General features: G+C 36.0%; 1 protein-coding gene across 1 annotated transcript; it reads right to left on the bottom strand.

Annotated features, from left to right (window-relative positions):
- Positions 1-187: 187 nt before the first annotated feature.
- Positions 188-21,494, bottom strand: LOC136812808 (L-fucono-1,5-lactonase-like). The gene is made up of 11 exons (XM_067069335.1): positions 20,524-21,494; positions 20,212-20,282; positions 19,637-20,093; positions 18,227-18,385; positions 17,793-17,875; positions 4,710-4,827; positions 4,154-4,196; positions 3,827-3,874; positions 2,788-2,901; positions 1,716-1,782; positions 188-428 (listed from the first exon to the last, which is right to left on the bottom strand). Exons 3-11 carry the CDS (start codon positions 19,662-19,664, stop codon positions 243-245), a joined length of 846 nt encoding a protein of 281 aa, XP_066925436.1. The 5' UTR covers positions 19,665-20,093; positions 20,212-20,282; positions 20,524-21,494; the 3' UTR covers positions 188-242.
- Positions 21,495-22,236: the final 742 nt, after the last annotated feature.

The following is a 22,236-nucleotide window of genomic DNA, read 5'->3' as shown; positions in this document are numbered from 1 at the left end:
TTTTGTGCACAACAAACTTTTCATAAAAATTCTCTTCTTTTCATGTTTTGGAACATTTTCCGGGGTCTGTTGGTTTGTTTTGGTTTTTTTTTTTTCTTTCACTTAAATTCTCATGGCTGAATTTTTATTTGTTTATATATTTGTTGTATATGATTTTTTCTCACCCCGCAGACATAGCCCTGCTGAACGTCCCGTAAGCTACGGAAACCACCTTAGCCTCAAGAATGAGTTTTAAAAATCGCTCATACATTTGGGTGATAAACTTTTTGAGCTGTTTTGAACCAAATATTATCTTGATCTTCATTTGAGAGATGTTGTATGGAAGATTTGACTAGTTCGTACCAACCAGAGTAAGTTATCCCTAACAAACAAACGGGCCAATCAGAGCCAAACAAACAACGAGCGCTACCAAATATTTCAATGATCCGCTATAAAAAAGGAGGAAAGAAAAAATGCTTTAGATTGCCACTTCAAAACAGTGGTATCCCCTTTATCCCAGACATTGAGAGAAGTGTGTTTTTTAACGATATACTCTTTTTACTATTTCAAATATAAAGTAAAGTCTTTTTGACTCGAATGTCTCCTTAACTCGAACAAGCTTTTTCTTTTTTCTTTTCAGTTTTGAAATGCCTTATATGGGGCCATCCATATAGTACGTACGCAGTGAAGGGGAGAGAGGGGGGTTTAGCAAAAGCGTACATCTATTGTTTAAATGACATCATTTCTATTGTTCTCTGCGTACAAGGGGGGAGGGGGTATCAAATTTTTGGAAAATCTTTGCGGCGTTCTAAATTTAGAATAAAGATTTAGAACGCCATGCTTATATATCAACCTTATTGGCAACTCAAAATTTTGAACAAATTTGTGTTCTCCGTGCTGGTTCGAGTTATGGACACTCCGCTTTATATATAGAACAGAACATATAAGTTTGTTAAAAAAATGTGCTTAAAAACACAAAAAAATAAGAACAATTTTAAAAAGAATAAACCTCAGTCTGGAGGAGCAAAAAAACGTCCCCAAATTTCAAAAATTGATGTCATCTTCGGCAATTTGCAGTATCTTTTAGAAAAACCGTTGTTCAGCTGCCAAACTTTCAGGAAACATAAGAAATAAGTTCAAAAACAACCCTGTAAGGTTGTCAGTCTTTTTGATAATTTGACGAGGCTACATCAATTTTTTGAATTTGGGGACGTTTTTGTTTTGCCATTAAAGGTAGAAAATCCTCAATTTTCCAATTACAATAAGAACGGTTTGAGGCTGAAAGTGCAAAACAAATGGTTTTTGTAGAAAAAAATCCAACGTTTGGCGAAAATAAAAAAATGTAGTGTTTCCGGAATGCGGGTGAAGGAAAAAAGCTCTCATGCGGCGGGGCTATTTTTGATAACTTAAGATCATTGAAATAGGACTTTAAAGAAAATTTTTATTTACAAACAGTAGGAAGTAAGCCCTGAATACTAATGTATCAACTACTAACGAACAAAACTTAATTTACAAGCGGGAAACTGTAACTAAACAACTTTGATAGCTTGAACGGTCAACTTAATTTTATTTATGATGAACCATATACCTAGATGAAACCATGGTCTGCGGCCGGGTCAGAAATTTTTTTTCACCCAGCCGGTTGCCGGAAACACCACATTTTTTTATTTTCGCCTTTGGAATTAAATTTTTTCTCTAAAAAAAGCTCTCAGGTACAAAACTTATATGACACAAACCTTAATATATGGTGTGATTTGTGGTGCGAGTGGCTTGCTTGAATCTGCATGTATCGAAAGGCCAGATCTGAAACAATCAAAGAAATTACACAATGTAATGTTAGCTTAACCCTTCGAGCATCTAGGGGGAAGGGGGCAAAGAGGCTCCCCCAAAACGATTTTTTATAGCTTTTGAAATATTTATCAAAATAACTTAACATTTTCCAAGTGTGCACTAAATATGAATCTTCGGTGAAAATTTCGGCATCATTGATGGCGTCATTGCCACCTAATGACGTCATCATTCTTTGAAAAAAAACGAAAATAAATCACTTTGATATTTTACTCAAATTTTGTGAGGTAACTCAACGTGACATTTATTTTGGGGCAGAGGGTCGATTTTTTGCCACCTGTTGTTATCGTGTATTTTACAGACTGGCCCAAAATTGCCTTTTTAGCCTAAACAGCCCGAGGATACTGCATCTAGTAATGGGAAAATGCTATTAACTTGAAATTTTGACAAGTGTTAGGTCTTGATGATACAAGCTTACAGCCAAAATTTCGGTAAAATCGTGTTATAGTGAAAGTGAGCATTTTAGGTAAAAAACGAACCGGTCTGTAAAATACCAACCGATCTCGTGACTAAATTGAAATTTTGCTCACTGTTTGAGATATCTATCACTGGTGAAAATTTCAAGTCAAAAGCTGCAGTAATTCCTGAGTTCCAGCATGTGGTCAACGTGTATTTTACAGACCGGTCTGCAAAGTACCAAATACTCATGGGAACAAATTTCTTCTGTTACTAGTCTCTTTTATTTGACAAATCAGTATTCAGGATCAAATTTCAGTCAAATCAAACGAGTCAATCAGTCAAAATATGATTTTGGTCAAGTTTACATTCTGGTCTGTAAAATACCAACCAGACAGGTGGCTGAAGCAAAATTTTGTGAATCATCTTCAATTATCAATATCTACCACTGGTCAATTTCAAATATCGAAGTTCACTGACAATTACAACCAATGATGACGTCTTACACTCATCATTACATTACGCACATGATAAATCAAGTTTCATTATGAGGCATGATCTTACATTTTACAATGTACATTCGGATAGGCAGCTAATTCTTTCATGTTCTCTGACCAAGAATCCAAATCATTCTGATCGATGGACGGCTTTGACATATGATCGATGACAAAATTCAACCTAAAATGAAATTTACATTAGAGATTTGTGTCACCTTTGGGTCACACTAAGAAGCCCAGCGATAAGTAAATTTGATTAATTGGATCCCAGGGGAGCTTAAACCTACATCAAGAAGTAGGTTTTCGACCGCAGTCGGAGGCGACCCGAAGGTTCTTCTTTCGATAGCTATCTACCCAAGGGTAGGGGAATACGCCACTCTTCCTCCCTAGATTGCTCCTTTTACCCTTGATCCTTTTCTTAATTGCTGAGCATTATCGAGCGGAGCTAGGCATCAAGTACCTTTTTGGGAATCTTTGGTATGACCCGGCACCGTAGCCGGATGCTCTACCACTGCACTACGGTCGCAGCAAACATTTGCATCAAATTTAACATAATCCAAATTCAATCCAAATTCAATCGTGATGAAAAATCATACTATTATTTAACATTTATTTCGAAAAGAGATTCTGATTGACATACCTTAAGTGGATAAATTTTGGCGGGGATTAAATTTGGCGAATTTGGCGAATTTGGCCAAAATTCGCCAAATTAAATCCTCGCCAAAATTTCCAAATTCGGCAATTCGCCAAATTAAATCCCCGCCAAATTTAACAAAAAGAGAATTATGTGAAAAATCACAACTTTTGAGTATATTTTTGAGTAATTTTCACCCATTTCAGTGTGACAAAATTTCCAATTCGCCAAATTAAATCCTCGCCATATTTTACGAAATTGAACTATCGCCAAATTAAATCCCCGCCAAAAATGGTATTTTGGCCAATCGCCAAATTAAATCCACGCCAAAATTTATCCACTTAAGGTATTTGACTTACACTTCATTTATTCCAGCATTCGGGATGGCTATCAAAAGGGTGCATATAAAATTTTCAACGAATCTTACTCGCGGTCCAAACAGCTCGCTAGTGTTGGAATTGAAGCAACTTACTTTGGGAACATTTTGACGACTTGCTCACAAATTGGGACATGCTTTTGACTGAAAAAAAAATATTCTTTAGAAATAATATCTATTGTTTTCAAGCTAAAATCTGCCGGTTTTATAGAGTTCAAACTAGGTTCCTTATCGGTAAAAAATTCAACGACAACAGCGACTTGATGAAAATTTTTTCACCGACAATCGTTTTTGATTGGAAATTAGTTTTTGCCGACGAATATTTTCACCAAGTTATTTTTGATTTAATTTTGAACATTTTTTCAACAGCATAGTCTAGGTAGTGTAGAATCAAATTCAGTAAATGAATTCAAGCAAACTTACAAAATGAGTAGATCATATGTCACACCTTCTTCTTCCAATGTGGCTGGAAAATAAAGAATTATTAATTGTGATCAATTTCGTGGAATCGTAAAATATTAAGTTACTACAATCGATGTAGGCCCAATGGGCACAAACGTCTTTTGGACGTCTAATGTACGTTTCTAGGACGTCCAAAGATCTTAAAGCTGTCCATTGAATGTCCATACTAAGACGTTGTGTGCCCATAGGGAGAGATACGAACTTTGGGCAGTGCAGACACTTTTTTGTGTCTACCTTTCCCGGTGGCCTATTTTAGGAGTACAAACTTCGTGAGCAGAAACATTCGCGAGGTCGATAAATAACGAAATTTACGACATCTACTTTCGCGAATTTGACGAAAAAATCAAGAATTTCATCGCGAGCATAAACGTTGCCGAATGGAATTTTCAGAGACATTTACTTTCACGAAAAGAGCCAAAGTTACTGCTCGCGAAAGTTTGCACGCCAAAAGAGTTTTGATTTCTATTAAACAAAACAACAACCTAACCCCTTGAGAACATATCATCAAAACACCAACCTAACCCTTTGAGTACATTCTCATCTAACAACCAATCATCACGGGGTTCATCGTGAACAATATGTCTCACTCCACTAAAGTATGGATTCTGCTTGTATGCCTTCAAGCGCTCTCGTAGCTAGAAATATATAAAAATCACACATATTAATAAACGCTTTCTCACGAAATGTTATATTAAAGTTACAAAATGTTTTGATAAAACTCCCGTTAGTGTTGATGTAGCGAGCACCACACCAAAAACCGGGATTTTTCATCTCGTTTCTTAGTGAGTTCCACTTTGACGATTTTCGAAAAATAGAAGTCTTTCAAGTGTTTTGACGCAAATTCGATTATTTTGCTACTGCAGGAGCTTCGAAAGTTAAAAGTGGCGTAAAAAATTCGAATGTTTAGAGCCCGAAAACCTGTGCTCAAAACATTCGAAAAAGTCGCAAAGTGGAATAGACGTTAATTGCGTAAAAAACGCGGGCGACGTCTAGTATAGGCTAGCCTGTACCAGACGACCACGGCTTTTTCCTCGACACCGTTCCGTCTGTAACTTGTTACATTTATTCTCCCAGAGATTCGTGGGGGAATAAAAATCCTCGGCTTCAAGCCAAAGGACCGTAGCTTTTGACTGCAGCAAAAACTCTACCAATAAAATTTGTCACCGCGAAGGAGTGTTTTTGTAAACAAAGCTCAAAAACAGAGGCGGGGAGAGGGCATACAGGAAAACTGGGAGCCGGGAGGCGGGAGGCTGAACCGGGAGCCGGGAGTCGGGAGGCTGAAATCGAAAGTGGGAGGCGGGAGGCGGGAGGCGGGAGGCTGAAAACGAAAGTGGAGGCGGGAGGCTGAAATTGAAAGTGGGAGGCGGGAGGCTGAAAACGAAAGTGGGAGGTGGGAGGCTGAAATTGAAAGTTGGAGGCGGGAGGCTGAAAACGAAAGTGGGAGGCGGGAGGCTGAAATTGAAAGTGGGAGGCGGGAGGCTTAAAACGAAAGTGGGAGGCGGGAGGCTGAAAACGAAAGCTGGGAGGCGGGAGGTGGGAGTCGGGAGGCTGAAATCGAAGGTGATATAGGCTGAAAACGAATAGACGAAAGGCCGAAAGCGAGAACCAAGTTGCAAAGATAAACAAAATCTTGTGAAGATAAACAAAGACAACGGTTTAAAAAGCACTCTCACGAGTTCCGTATCGTTTGTTAGTATACGCTTTTTCAATTATAATAAGGATCCTTACGGAGCCTGGAGTATGTAATTGATCTAAACAGTTAGCCTAGCCCATGAGGTCCAAGGTCAGTTCACCCGTATATGCAGTAGTGTTTTTTATAAGGATTTTTAAATTACGCAGATACGTATCGGCTCGATAGTACACAGCTAGCGTCCCGGACTCAGAATCATTGACAGGAGACTTTGGTAGTTCAAGCCGGGGTCAAATTTTCAGTTTTGAAAAAAAATTCTAAGTCGCAAGGCGTTCTAATCATTTAGCTACATTTCACTCTTGGTGTTTTCAAGTTAGTCTTTAATTATTGGAAATATGAATTAAAAAGGAAAATACTTTCATTTGTCTTTTTTTCTACGCTCAATGTCAATTTTCAGGATAGGACTCGAGGTTTGTTTACATCAGAGGAAACCCCGTTCTATTTAATTGTTAAAAAATTCCATGACACAGCATTCGAAAAAGTAGAATAATTGGGCTTTCCACAAGTATATTACTTTTTGATAAATATAACGAGATTGCTCACGGAAATATCTAACCCGGGCCTGTCAATCATTTTCTAGACCTGTCAATCACTTTTTTGGCAGTATATTCAGTCAGTTTTGCTTTTCTTTTCATCGTGGTTCTGAAAAAAGTGTTTATAAGATATAATAAAAAAAGACGAAAGCCGATTTTTTAGCATTTTTTAGTTGAAAGTTTTGGAACATTAGATTTTCAAGACAAGGGAAAGTCATAACTCTTGACTCTTGACTCTCCACCCGCTGCTAATCAACCTGATCCATTTTGAAATACTGTACTTGAATCAAACTGCATTGAGCTGAGCTGAGGGGGGGGGGTTACCATTTGACAGTATGTGCGGCAAAAAAATTGGCTTTTAGAATCGCACCCTTACAGTGCATTTATCAAAAGTCCACCCTTACAGTGCATTTCTGATAAATTGGAAAACATACCCTTAACCGTTATCTGGTACCAGATGTGGAAATATGCTACGACACGCTTTGCTCTAAAGGTCCGGCATATTTTATATTGGTCCGCTCCTTTAGAGCTTTAGCGTGGGCGGCCGCCAATACGCCATCGGAATATCAGATAGCCTAAACCGCTGCAGATACCCGTCGCAGCGTCGGTCAATTTGCCAGACTGCCCCCCCAATTTTTGTTTCTTAAAATTTTAACGGAAATTTTCAAAAATATCAATAAGAGCTCATAAAACCAGAAAAAGTTTGATCAATGTTGACAAAACAGACAAAATAACACAATTTTCGTCGCACCCGTATAGGATTCAAACTCTCTACAATCATTACCTTTAAGTTGCCGTTTCATCGACTTATCCACTCGGCCACGCAGCTGATGTGCAAGAGAAGTGCGAACAATGATTATCATGAGACCTTTATTTTGCCATGACTTGTATAATTTTACCCTGTCAAGGTATTGACTTCTTAAAGAAATGATTTTAGATTATTTCCAACATGCAAGAGCCGATTGCACTAAATTTATATAACACTCGAAAACTATCATGTTATATTTTTTTGTAATTAAATCTTGCATCAGCAGTTTCGAAACAAAAGCATGCTATATTTTTATGTAAAATTATTTTTATAAAGAGAAACGCTTCCTAGGATTAAAGGAAATAAACCAGCTGTGCTGGAAGGTCAGCCCGAAAGGATAAGAAAGATTAGAAGATAAGAAGATTAAAATAATTAATTCAAGGAAAACTAGTTGTCCCTTATTTTCCAAGGAAAATTAGTTATCGCGTATTTTCCAAGGAAATTTAGTTATTGCGTATTTTCCAAGGAAATTTAGTTATTGCGTATTTTCCAAGGAAGATCACTAGACTGTATTTTCCAAGGAAAATCACTGCGGTCCGTATTTCATGAGGAAAACTAGTTGTCCCTTATTTTCCAAGGAAAATTAGTTATCGCGTATTTTCCAAGGAAATTTAGTTATTGCGTATTTTCCAAGGAAATTTAGTTATTGCGTATTTTCCAAGGAAGATCACTAGACTGTATTTTCCAAGGAAAATCACTGCGGTCCGTATTTCCTGAGGAAAACTAGTTGTCCCTTATTTTCCAAGGAAAATTAGTTATCGCGTATTTTCCAAGGAAATTTAGTTATTGCGTATTTTCCAAGGAAGATCACTAGACCATATTTTCCAAGGAAAATCACTGGTCCGTATTTTCTGAGGAAAATAGTTGTTGCGTATTTTCCAAGGAAAATTAGTTGTTGCGTATTTTCCAAGGAAAATTAGTTATTGCGTATTTTCCAAGGAAGATCACTAGATCGTATTTTCCAAGGAAAATCCTTTGTTCCGTGCTTTCCCTGGAAAATCAATTTTCACGTATTTTTCAAGGAAAATCAATTGTTCCCTATATAATAATTTCCAAAGGAAATCATTTCTGTCGTATTCTCCAAGGAAAATCACAGCACTTTATTGATTTTCTTTTGAAAGAAAAGGTATTTCCCTTGCAAAAAATACAAAATAACTGAAATTCCTTGAGAAATCATTAGTTGAATTTTTCTTTTTGAAAAAGAAGATTATTATTCCCTTGAGAAACACACAGAAAATCAATTTCCTATGGGAAAATTCATAGCCTGTCTTATTTAATTGGAAATACAGATTTTATTTACCTTAAGGGTACAAATTTTCGCGGGGATTATATTTCGCGAATTTCGCGAGTTTTTCCGAAATTCGCGAAAATTAATCCACGCGAAAATTTTAAAAACCTTTCGATTCGCGAAATTCGCAAAATATAATCCTCGCGAAAATTAAGTTTTTAGAGATACGTAATTTTAAGGGGTTTTTTAAAAATAATTTCCCTTTGTTGAACAAAAAACAAGCCCATTTCTCGCGAAACTCGCGAAATTTAATCCTCGCGAAAATTTAGAATTCCCGTCTTCGCGAAAATAAGTCCCGCGAAAATTAAATTATTTCGCGAAAAAATTGTCTCGCGAAAATAAGTTACCGCGAAAATTTGTACCCTTAAGGTATTTTTCTCTTGGAAAACTGCTCAGAATGATGATTTCACAAACTGGGGGGGAGGAGTCTTCAAAATTCATGCATCCGACATGTTCTATAGTCCAACAGCTAAAAAGTCCGATAAGGCAATCGAAGGTTGCTCCAGTTTTTCCGAACCGATTTTGTCCGGCAAAAAGTGTCAAAAGAATATTTGTTTCAGAAAAAACGTTATTAGCCTGTCTGACTAGCCAACCAATTTTTAACACTTCAAAGTAGGCGGAGGACCGTGTCCGTCTAGTACAGACTTTTAAACTAAATTTAGGGAAAAAATCTCTCAAAGGTCCCAAAATCATCAAAATTTTGTCTCTCAAAGGGGCGATTTTCGATTTTTGCCTCGGACATACCTGTCACCTCGCAAACCTAGTACCCCCCCCCCGAAGCATCCGTACCCCTTTTTGCCAATATCCCCCCCATGTATATCTCGAGGAAAGTGTATTGGAACTTTGTGATTCAAAGACAGATTTTGGATGAAAATTGTATCAAAAGATTAAAGGACAACAACAAGATCTGCTATTTAAAAAGATAAATTTCTCGACCTCCGTGCTTGAAAAATCAATATTTTTGATTAGGTCTGAAATATTTTTGATCCCTGTGGATAGATTAGTTTAGAAAAGAAAAAAAATACGGGTGGAGGATTCGAACCCTGGACCATCTGACCTTGAGACTAATGCTCTACCGACTGAGCTAATTATTCGTATGTAAGACATGTGAGCAAATGGTTTTATATTACCATAAAAAGTAATAAAAAATGACGTAATGTAATTGCGTAAAACATTTTCATTCGCGCATACAAACAATAGACAGGATTTTCATTGTTATTTTATCGATACTGGCGTAATCATTTGAGAGTATTCCGATCAGAATAACAACTGATACTTGCTTAGCGCTAGCCATAAGCGATGCTAGGTTCTAGAAATCCGTTAGGGAATGTTTTGCCGAAAACGTAAATCGGGGAAACACTTTTTTTGAACGGAAACGGATGATAACATACTATTTGAAATATTTTTTTTGATGGATTGTGTGTGTTTATAAAAAATAAATGATCTGATTTTTCTCAGCTCTTTGTTACCTATCCCTTGACCAAAAACGTTTGTGCGTGGCCTTATAATTGAGCCTCTCACTTTTGTTTTCAGCCTCCCGCCTCCCACTTTTGTTTTCAGCCTCCCGCCTCTCACTTTTGTTTTCAGCCTCCCGCCTCCCACTTTTGTTTTCAGCCTCCCGCCTCCCACTTTCGTTTTGAGCCTCCCGCCTCCCACTTTCGATTTTAGCCTCCCGCCTCCCACTTTCGTTTTCAGCCTCCCGCCTCCCGCCTCCCACTTTCGATTTCAGCCTCCCGACTCCCGCCTCCCACTTTCGATTTCAGCCTCCCGACTCCCGGCTCCCGGTTCAGCCTCCCGCCTCCCGCCTCCCAGTTTTCCTGTATGCCGGGGAGAGTGGGAACTGATGTTTTGCTACATTTCGAACAAAAACATTCGAAAATATGTGGCTTTAGAAACATTCTAAAACGTACCAAGAGAGTTCGAAATGTTGCAGAATGTTGTGTTTTTATCTATTTTGTGCTTTGAACTTTGAAGAGTCAATCTTCAAAAAGTTTTTGGAATGGCTAGTCACAAGTTGTCTAGAATTATCCAGAAATTAATAGATACGAATTTATAAAGGGAAAGAGCAGAAAGATGACTACAAACTTTCTCTGGAGCACTGACTGCTTATGTGGGATTATTTTTGTTACATAAAGACTTTAAAGGGATAATCAGATGGTCTGAGATTTTAAGGGTACCTGTTCTTATACATGAGAAAACGTGATTCCCCAAGTAGTTTTGTCAACTGACAAGTCAATGTCAGGATATTCCACTTTAAAATTTCGAAATCTGAGCTCTTTCCAACGTGAAAGGTCCGCGAGAGGTCCCACTGTTTTTTTTTGAAGTTCCTGAGAAGTCCTTCTGACTTGTCGAAGGTGAGATATATTTCAGGGGGTCTTGTAGAATTTTCTCAAAAAGAATCGACAATGTATATTGGACATTCTTGACTCAAAATAGGAATCCTCATGGTTTTATGTTAACACGATAAAAGGGAAGTAAAATAAAGTATAAAAGTGTTACCCAATAAAAGAAATAATTACAAAATGCTTTGCAGGACTTTACACTCTAAACCCCCTGATAGAAAGGTTTTCTTCGGAACCGTTTAAACGGCGATAATACTAAAAATTTGCTCCTCAACGGTCCGCATAAACAAATAAACGAAAGTGAAAGCAAATGTCTCTCGGAATTTTGTGAGTTTGTAAGCCAACTCGGTTTACAATAACAAACTGGAAAGCGCGATGCGAGGATCCATAAAAAACATGGCGACTGCTTTTTGAGATCTTTTAAAAAACAAGAATTTGAGTTGGAGATTAAGAAACACTATTAAAGTTTTGGGTAAGGAAAAATACAGTCTGTTTTTCCCTGTAGGTTCAGTAGTGAAATATCTCAATCTTGGCAACCATCTGATTATCCCTTTAATTTTGGTAAAATGGGCAAAGATTGACGAATGGTTTTATGAATTTGTCGAAGAATGGACAGTGGTGTGAGACACACAAATTAATCAAACATATCTGTAAGCTGGAATGATAGTGGTTGGATTTTTGTTAAAGATTGCTCCAAGGATCATACCCACTTCGAACAAACTTGGAAGTACAGGAGTGCATACTTAGGCTCCTTGTTTTTGTTACCAAAATAAAGCACTATTTTTTCATTTCGAAAGATTTGAGTAACATTGTTTTTAATCACTTGTCAGATCGTTTCTATCGTGGACATTTCTATTTCTAATCAGACAGTGGACATACAGAATGCATGGTAGTGTATTTCATAATGTTAACAAGGAGAATATATGTTACGTGGTGGTGTAATAACCAGGCAAGCAGAATTCGAGAGGTCCACCAAATATTTTTGATGAAACCATGAGGAAATGTGGCTGATGGTCTAAGCCCTCTGGATTATTTTATTTCTAATTTTTAACAGAATAATCCTCGAGATAGGAGACCTTTTAAAAGAAACCTTTTCTTTCCTTTTGTGGATTCTACCGGGAACCACTATGAGTATAGAAATAATTATTTGAAAGTTTCGAAAAAATCAAAACATTTTTCAGCTTGACATAATGCAAAGTACAAATCCAGAAATCAAAGTAAATCTTATTTATATATTTTATACTTTTTAACTTTTTTCAAGTGGTAAGAGGAATCTTTTGTCGTTTTAGGTGCATAAAATTTTTTTAAATTCTTGTATTCTTCCTCCCTTTTTATGTATAGTGGTAAGCTTTATATTTTCTATTTCAAAAAATTTGAGCAATTTATTTTCAATGCTTTTATTGATAGAGTAGGGTTGTTACTTTATCTGCTTTTTACTTTTTAGGCAGTGAAATTTTATAAACAACATTCAATACATTTTTTTTTATGTTTAATTTTTGTAAAATTTTGTACCAATAAGTCTCAACATTCAAGATTTTTCTTTTCCTTTCCACCCGCCCTTCTTTGTTTATGTTTTCGGCCGCCATCTTTTTTCGTCGCTAGTGACGTCGAATTTTATAAAAAAAACACGGCGTCGACAAATTCGGTCAAGTTCTCCATCGTAGACGCGAAAGTGGTAACAAGTGATATAGTCAGGTAGAATTAGTTGAAATTTCACCACACCCCGGACAAAATTGCCATCAAGCTGAAAATTGGCACAAATGTTCTTTAGGGTATACTGTGTTACCAAAAAAAAGCCCCATCAATCGGACAGGGGAAACCACTTTTTCGGACAGTTTAAAACCGGACATGTCCGGAAATTATGTCCGAAAAAAATATTGTTCAAATATACAAGTATTATATATCAAAAGAAAGATAATTTCAAGACGAACAAAGAATTTGCTTACAAGAAGTCATGGAAATAAACACAGAAAAAGTTATGAGTATCAGAAATAACCCTACTGTCCAATTATTTTTGAATTATGTAGTAATATTCCCTATTCTTAATAGCAGCGAATCTCCTTACAGCTTCAAGCCATGTGTTTTTAGACCAGCTCCTGAGTGCCGGGTAGCACCAACCTAGAGGGGTAGTAATTTTCTATACGATTTTCGTGCTCCTCAACATCCATTTTATGAAATGAAGAGGTAAATAGCGTTTTAAGGGGGCTTTTGAATTAGGGGGCCTAAAAGAGTTCGGGTAAGTACTATTGAGAAGCCGTTTTATGTCAGTAACATCAGTCCATATCTTTTTATCTTAGCCATGGAAATGTCTTCAAACTTGGTAAATAACTAAATATACACAAAAGAAGTAGTAAGAAGTAGTAAAACAAAAAACTTCGAAAAATGTTTTGCAGGGGCTCGCACGGCGAAAAACGGGTAAAAAGAAGCCGTTTTTGCCTATTTTTGGCCTGTTTGGACCCTCTTTAACAAATTACACGCTTTAAAACACTCAAAAACTCGACAAAAACATAGGAAATGTTGGAATAAATCGAAATCGTTAAGGTTACGTTGTCATTACTGGCAATTTTCAACGTTTCAGGGGGTAAAAAATGCTATTTTTACCAGATTTTACCTATATTTTGCCTATTTTGCTTACCTAACCTAGTTCGAGAGCGCATCGTCATTCGTCATTCGAAACAGCTTTGACCGACACAATCGCCAAGGCTTAGTAATGAGGAGCAAGGGAAAACAACACTTTACGACCTAAGCATTAAAGCAAAAAAGTCCGTTACAAGAAATTTCCTAGAAATCTGCTTGGATATATTGCCGAATCAACCCGTACGATACAGTTCCCTAGACATGAAATAATTAATTTGGACCCAACTTTTCTGCCCGATAAAAATCAACTCGCTATACAGTCAATTGCGAACCCTGAAAACGAAACGTTGAAGCGAACCGTAGTGTAAAGATGGAATACTTGACTACGATGCACGAGGTCGTAGATTCAATCCTAATGCTCAGTATTAAAAAGAAAGATAAAGGGTAAGTGGAGTAGTGAGTAGTCCAGGGAGAAAAAGTGGCACCTTCCTCCACCTTTGGGTTGAAAGCCAGCTTTCGGGTCGCATTCGAATGCAGCCATGGTCTATTAATATACATATTAGTGCATATCGTAACAAATAAATAAATCATATTCTGGTAAGAGTATGATGCCACATTTTTTCAATTCAGCAAACATTGTGTTGAACTCATGCGGGTTACTAAAAGAATGACCTAGATCATTTTATCATTAAGAAAGAATTGGTGAAAATAAATGACCAGACAACGAAATTAGTGAGCGTGAGAAAAAAAACACACAGATATTATGTTCAATGATAGAGGTACCTACTTACCGGTAGAGGGAATACTGACACCAAAACATCACCTCGATCAGAACATGACTACCGTGAAAATCACATGTCAAAATCATATTCCGACCTGTGACAGCGAATATCAATTCTATTCAGCGCGCAATCAACGCTGTGAAAAGTAAGCATGACGACAATCTAAGATCTTGAATTCAGTTTAAAGTTGATACTTTTACTCGCGTCGTGGAAAGCATATCTCAAAAATATAATCGACGCTTTTAAAAAAGAGTCAGTGATAGAGAGTGATAACATAAAGATCTGTGTATTATTTCGATTTCATTGAAGTATAATTAATAGTTTAGTACAATTACTGTTATACATTTGGGAATGAAAGGAACACATTTCAATTAAACTCGGAGGTTTCTGGGGGAATTCGTCAATGGTAAGCATGTATACTGATACAATCTGCTAGACATTAATACGGCAATATTTTTCATCTTTGATTCTCTCTATAGTGATTAGATTGACACATGCGCGATAAAATTCTATACTTGGTCGTCCTGAGGTTGATACGACTCAGTACAACATGGTATGGTCGGAGAATGCCCCGAATTTTGCCCCCCTGAGATGCCAGAAAGTGCAAATAAACGTGTCGTGAAATTTTAGTACGAGTTTTATTTTGGTCAAACCTTCCTCACTTCTGTCCAGGATTTTGAATATATTTTGAGCTCTCCATTCTTCAATTAGGTTATGTAGCCAATATATAGTAGGGGGAATTTTGTTCGATTTTTTGGAATCGCTTGACTGTTTTGTTAGAAGCACTTGTTATACATTTTTGGAAAGCTAAGGGGTAGGGGAATCGAAATTACTATGTTTCCAATTTTTTTTCGGACACTTTGGTGTGATTTTAGAACAAATATGAGGGTCTCAGGCAAAAATCATAGGGTTAAAAATTAATGAAAATTTTAGCTCGAGAAAACGGAGACCTGTTGTATATTTTTGGAAAGCTCTCAAAAAATTAGGATTAGAGATATATTGCAAGTATAGGTGATTTCTGTACCTAACCCGAGATATTAACCCTTTGAAAACCGTGTTTTTCAGCCAGAAACAGCTATTTTGTCCAGTTTTTGCGCTTTTTGAAGCTCAATATCTCGAGTTAGGTACTGAAATCACCTATACTTGCAATATATCTCTAATCCTAATTTTTTGAGAGCTTTCCAAAAATATACAACAGGTCTCCGTTTTCTCGAGCTAAAATTTTCATTAATTTTTAACCCTATGATTTTTGCCTGAGACCCTCATATTTGTTCTAAAATCACACCAAAGTGTCCGAAAAAAAATTGGAAACATAGTAATTTCGATTCCCCTGCCCCTTAGCTTTCCAAATGTATAACAAGTGCTTCTAACAAAACAGTCGAGCGATTTTACAAAATGCCCTCTACTAATAGGTGAAAAAGGTAATGTGCGCATTATTACCCCCTGAAAAGTCAAAAAGTGCTTGCAACAATGCCACATCCTGGTTGAGTTTTGTATGATTTTTACATTGGCCCCACTTCTATGAGGTTTTTGAACGTAGCTAAGTTAGGTACAGAAGCAGCCGGCGGAGAGGTTTTTTAGAAATATGTGTTCTTATCTTCTAGGAGACCAAATATTACGACCTTTCAATTTTTTATACAAATGATATGTTCTGATTTCTAGGAAACCTTTAACGCACTATTTGTCTCCCTAAACTTATCACTATTTATGGTTTGATGTGTTCTAAAATCTAGGAAAAACAGTTTGCCAAGATAAACTTGTAAGATATTTGTTTTTCTCCACGAAAGATGTGTTCTGAAAATTTCTAGGGTTACTAGGCAACAAGATTACATACATAAATTTTCTCTTGATTATACCCCTGTCTCCTGAAACTTTCTAGGGTTACCTAGACAACAAGAACACGTTAGATGAACTTGATTATACCCTTGTCTTGTCAGAACACATTATTATTTCTAGCTGATTAATTTTTGTAGTTCTGATCAGAGCAGATCAAAATTTCTAGCAGAAATATGCTCTCAGAACACATCGGAAAAAAAGTCGCCTCGCCGGCTGCTTTCGTAGGTAAACCTTCATTTCATAAAATGGATGTTGAGGAGCACGAAAAATCGTATAGAAAATTACTACCCCTCTAGGTTGGTGCTACCCGGCACTCAGGAGCTGGTCTAAAAACACATGGCTTGAAGCTGTAAGGAGATTCGCTGCTATTAAGAATAGGGAATATTACTACATAATTCAAAAATAATTGGACAGTAGGGTTATTTCTGATACTCATAACTTTTTCTGTGTTTATTTCCATGACTTCTTGTAAGCAAATTCTTTGTTCGTCTTGAAATTATCTTTCTTTTGATATATAATACTTGTATATTTGAACAATATTTTTTTCGGACATAATTTCCGGACATGTCCGGTTTTAAACTGTCCGAAAAAGTGGTTTCCCCTGTCCGGATTGATGGGGCTTTTTTTTGGTAACTCAGTATACCCTAAAGAACATCTGTGCCAATTTTCAGCTTGATGGCAATTTTGTCCAGGTCTCAGACTAATTCTACCTGACTAATAGACCAACAGAGTGATCAAAAAATCGCATGTTGGGATAGAGATAGGCTAAGTATAGGCTAGTGTTGATGGCGCACCAGTATGAGCAAGAGCAGCCAACGGCTAGAAAACACACTGTTCAGAAGCGTTCCCAGGGATGGAAGAAACAATCTGTTATTTTGACTTTTGGTTCCTGGAAAAGTACATCTATTCGATGAGAAAATTTTAGCACCTGGAAAAAAATATCTGTTCGATGAGGAAATTCGGGCTCCTGGAAAAATGCATGTGTTTTATACAAATTGATCCTGGAAAAAAAGTAATTTTGTTCTGTTTTTGTTTCCCAAAATGTTCTTAATTATTGGAAAAATATATGTGTTCTTTTCCACGATTGCTCCTGGATTTTGGTAACACAACTAGAGTTCTGCTGGAAAATTTGATGTGTTCTTTTTTAAACGCTCCTGGATTTTCTGAACAGATATTTTAATGAAATTGGTGCCTTGTCCTTTTCATAAAATTCACATGTCTGTTCGCTAAGCAAAATGTTCCTGGATTTTCTCCCTAAAATTTTCTCTCCTGGAAAAATAGTACCGACATTTGAGAAATATCCGTCGATGGCTGCTCTTGTTCTGAAATGCAAACGAAATGGCACTTTATTCGTGTATCTGCTGGATACATATTTTTCACAATACGAACTATTAAAATCAAATCAATGCTCGGCCAAAACTAATTTCATTGATTTGAGTTCTAATCAGACCACGGCTACACTTTTCTTTTTATAAGAACAAACTTTATAAGAACATAATGCTTCGATGACCGAAAATTTGAAATAACAAGTTATGAACATTTTGAAGCTTTGCGGACTCCAAAGCACCCAATTTCTTAGGAAAATGGCCAAAAAGACTCACAAAATGGTGAGAATATGAACATGTTAAGAACATTATCAGGCTTTAAAACTAAAGAAATTAAGAATATGTGTACAAAAAAAAACGTGCACTAGTGACATTGGTCAACAACTCATAAGAAAGGCTTTTTAATTAAAAGCTCTGACCGTTCCATCTTTGTCTTTTAAATCCACCCAACCAACAACACCAACAATAAAGTCATTTTCTTCCGCAAACTTCAAATACCAATCTAAAAAGTAGAAAAAATGTTGATTTGCTATCTGATGACTGTCAGGGGAGCAAGGAAAAAGGAGTTTAATCGTATTTCCTATTTGTCGGTTGATCAGATAACCTGATCTAAGCCAATGATTTATTTTTGACCTGGGATCAAACCAACATTCCCCTGCGATTGACACCTGTCAGCTATTACCCACACCCCCTGTGATTGCCAACTTGTCAGCTATTTTATCCAAAGACAATGGAGGATAAATTTCAGCTCAAGTCTCTAGAGGCTGCTCTAAAATTTGACCTTCACTTTGGTTCCCGAATTTACGTGATAATGACAAGTACTCATTATGATTCAATTAATTATAATTAAGACCTGTTTCTTCATACTTCTGTCTGCATTGCACTAAAATACATTTCTTGTGCGGAACATCTTTTGAAGATTCCAAAAAGTCTGGAACCAAGTAGTTCTGGTACAGTAATTTATCTTCTGGAGTTGGCCAGACCATTTCGTTATTGACGACATCCCAAAGATCTGAAGAATGAGCAGATTGATTGATTTATGGTTTAGTGTTGTGGAAATGTTCTCAAACAAATAAATAAATTTCGAATACTCCATGCTTCCATGGCCCAGTGAAATCCACTGGAAAATGTTTCCTAAAATGGTCAATATTTTCATCCAGCTGTTTAAATGACTCACCCCTTGGAATTTAGTAATCGAAAATAGCCTCATCGAAAATTACTTAGAATCCATACATATCCAAACGACTGTTTAAAAATAACTTGCAGCCAATTCGATTTACTTCCAACTATGCCATTTTTGCCCTGATTGCCAATTATTTTGCATTCAATTGACAAAAATTTGGCAAATTTGGCAAAATTTGAGTGCCATAAATGCCAAATAAAAAAGATGTGTTGAATCTGGCATTCTTGGCATTTTTGGAACTTACCTCCATATGTCTCCATACAAAACACTGTTCCCACGAGACCTGTGTTCTTTTCGCTCCAATTTTGCCACTTTTGCCAAAGATTTTGAAAAATAGAAGACCTTCTAATGCTAAACCAAAACAATGCCGATCGGCAATTTGATTGGTTAAAAAATCGTTCGCTTTACAAACGCCGATAGAAAACTGCTGACTAAGCATCACAAAACAGAAATCATAATGGCGGCGTAGCGATGTACAAATTTGCCATGAACCATGATTCATGAAGCTGTGATCTTTTGACATTGAAATTGTAGATTTGGCAAAGTTGGTGAGTATGGCAAAATTGGAAGTCAATCGAATTGGCTGTTATAGTAGCCGGGCGAATTTCAGATTTCGTAAATCACACTTCATTGGTTCTAAAAAAACATTGATTCACAGAGACAGGAGTATTCGAAACTATATTTAAGATGTAAAGGAAGAATTAATTGAACCACTTTTGGGAATTCGATGAGCAAATAACGAGGAATTTTATTGAAACTATAGAGGCTTTTCATGCATGTTTTGTTAAGTTACGTAACTTTCACCATTATGGAACCAAACGTCCGATTTGCGTAAGGGATCGTTTCTACCGATTCGAACGTTTGCTTTCATAATGGCGGAAATTACATAACTTAACAAACCCTGAAAAATCTCTATACACATTTATCATAATAAAGAGTTGACACAATATCCAAAGATTTCAAACCCAGAGTTTCATGGTGCACAGGCACCAATCTTCAGTGAAATGAGATAACGTTTATCACATTTATCACATTTATCAATTCAACATCTGCCACTCAAATCAAAAGAAAATAACTTACGAAGATGACAATCAATTATATTTTCCATGCTTTGGTTCTTTATAACGAACGTATAGTGCAACTTCAATAAGTATTATAATATGAACAGTTCTATGAAAGAAGACATTTGAACAGATTTTAATCAAACTTCAAGAAAAATATTATCAGGTATCATCTCTTCCGGCAATTCTTGACCAAACTGACCATCAATAGCATCTGCCATTTCTTATTATAAGGTGCATCACTGTGAAAACATCTTTAATATCATCAAATAGCAAGCGGCCAGTACATTTTCATTCTCAAACCCCACCAGCCACTGAGTCTCATCCACGGTACAGTCAACCTGGTCTTTAAAAATTAATCTTAACTTAAAAACTTACGTTTTTCTTATCTAGAAAATAATAGAAGAAAAAATATTTTTCGAATATTATCAACCCATTAAAAAGAAGACATAATCCAGAAGGGGGATCGCTTTATCCTGATTAGTTGATTGTGAGAGTCAACATTAACACTATTACAATATGATTTTTGGTGAAAATTTTGCACCTAAAAACCTCCAGTTAAATGCAAATAATATAAGATAAACATAAAAAGGCAAATAAAAGAGACAAGAAAGTCTGAATGAAGATTCTCGTAAAAAATAATTTTTCCAATAAAACATACACCCCTAGTTAAAGGTTTTGTTTTTAAATAAGAGTGATGTCGTTTGCTTACTCATCAATTTCAACTCACAAGCATTTTCACATTGAGTTGACACGGATGTGGAGCAAGATTGGTCAGAAAGAGGAAAAGAAAAACATTTTTTTGCTTATATGAGCATAATATTACAATAGGCAGACACTGTCCAGATATGAAATATGTGTCTGATATGAAACAGGAACACTTATGTAAAAAAAAACAGACAAAACCTTTAATCATTTAGTTAAGCCAGAAAAAAAATGTTTCAAGCTATCTACAAACAGCAAAGTGGTAAAAAATTGATATAGGTTATATAGTACAAAATGTATGGTATTGTTTTTCTAAAATATCAAATTTCAGTGGTAATGGATCTACACCGTCGGTAAAGGTTGTAAAAGTAAAAAGTTTCTCCCTTCTTTTGATTTTCAGCATGATTTCATAAAAGCAATTCATAAAAAAAGTTCTTCAATCTTTATTGACTTGAAGAATAAATTTTTTAAAGACCATTAAAAGTAAAAGGCTTTTAGAACTCCAGTCAGACCTAGAGTTCAAGTCAAGGTTTTGATTTCGAAATATCGTTTTTATTTTAAAATATCATATAAAATTAGTTATTATTTTTCAAACACTGAATATTAAAACAGCTCAGTACAAAAATCAAAGAAGAACTTCCAATAGAATCTGCAACAACGTTTCCAAGAGTTCCCAAACAAAACTGGAAAAGAAACTACTATTATTATCATCACTAGATGATCCTGCATTAGAAAAATTATCATTTGAAATGTTTTCTAATATCAAATTGGTATCAGTTCCATTGACAATGGCATACAAAGTATACTTAGATAAAGTATGATGAATATGGCCATATACTCCTATGTGAACCGGCCGTGAAAATGAAGCTGGCACCACCACTGTGTCTATACCACACGTCACTGAAGAAAGTTCATAATCTGCAACATTAAGTAAATCTTTTTGTTGAGCAACATAGATATCAGCATCCCCTAAAATAGATTTCAAAACAAATGTGACATCACCAGCCTCTTGTAAGGAGTAGTACGAAAAGTTACCAGCACCAACTTTCCCACTGAATTTTGCATAATTTCTTAAACTGACATCTTCTGCAGAACAAGTATAAACAAAACACGTGGCAATGAAAATTTTTATTAGTGTTGAGTATTGATGTTTATCCATTTTTGTTTCATCTGAAATGATATAAAAATTTTTTGATATGAAATTTGAAAGCTTGAAAGCAAACTAAAACAGTCAACTTTTAAACAAGTAACCCCATCAGAAAGTCTTTGAAAAATTAAGTCTTGAAATTTGGTAAGATAGTTTTGGAACTAAAAAAAATCTAATTGTATATACATCCTTTGATGGCGTCAGCAGTTTTTTATAAGAGCTTTTACAAAAAAAAAACATTTTATAACCTTAGACGAGCGACCGAGGTAGTCAATTGTATCACTTTGTAGGGTACCCCTTAGATCAGGTCAAATTTTTGATATTATGCTTCTAATAGAATGAAGAATCGACAAAAAAATGCCTTTTGAATCAGTTTTCCAGTGAATCAATTTTAAAATAGAATAGATAGAATTGATAGAATTTATCAAGGGTTCCCCTATTACTAACGATTTTTTTAGGTCTAATCTAAAATTTGATGCTACCAAACGCAAACTTTCGACCACCTGGTGCCAAAAAATGGCCTTTTTATAGGCAAAAATCTATATTTTGGGCGTTTTCCCATGGAGTCGGCATTTTGCTAGGAACATTTTCAGAAAAAAGTTTTTCAAAAGAAAGAATTTTTGTTAATTTTAAGTCGTTGATTTAATTTAACAGCCTAGCATAGCCTGGTAGTAGATCAATTTTCATGCATTTAATTTTTATTTTACTGTGTTTTGTATAACTAATAACTAAGCGAATGCGCTCTGAGCTTAAAAGTACACATATAA

Source organism: Clytia hemisphaerica, unplaced genomic scaffold (genome assembly GCF_902728285.1).
Source record: "Clytia hemisphaerica strain Z4C2 unplaced genomic scaffold, Clytia hemisphaerica genome assembly, whole genome shotgun sequence".
NCBI lineage: Eukaryota > Metazoa > Cnidaria > Hydrozoa > Leptothecata > Clytiidae > Clytia > Clytia hemisphaerica.
This window is presented reverse-complemented; position numbering and strand designations above follow the sequence as displayed.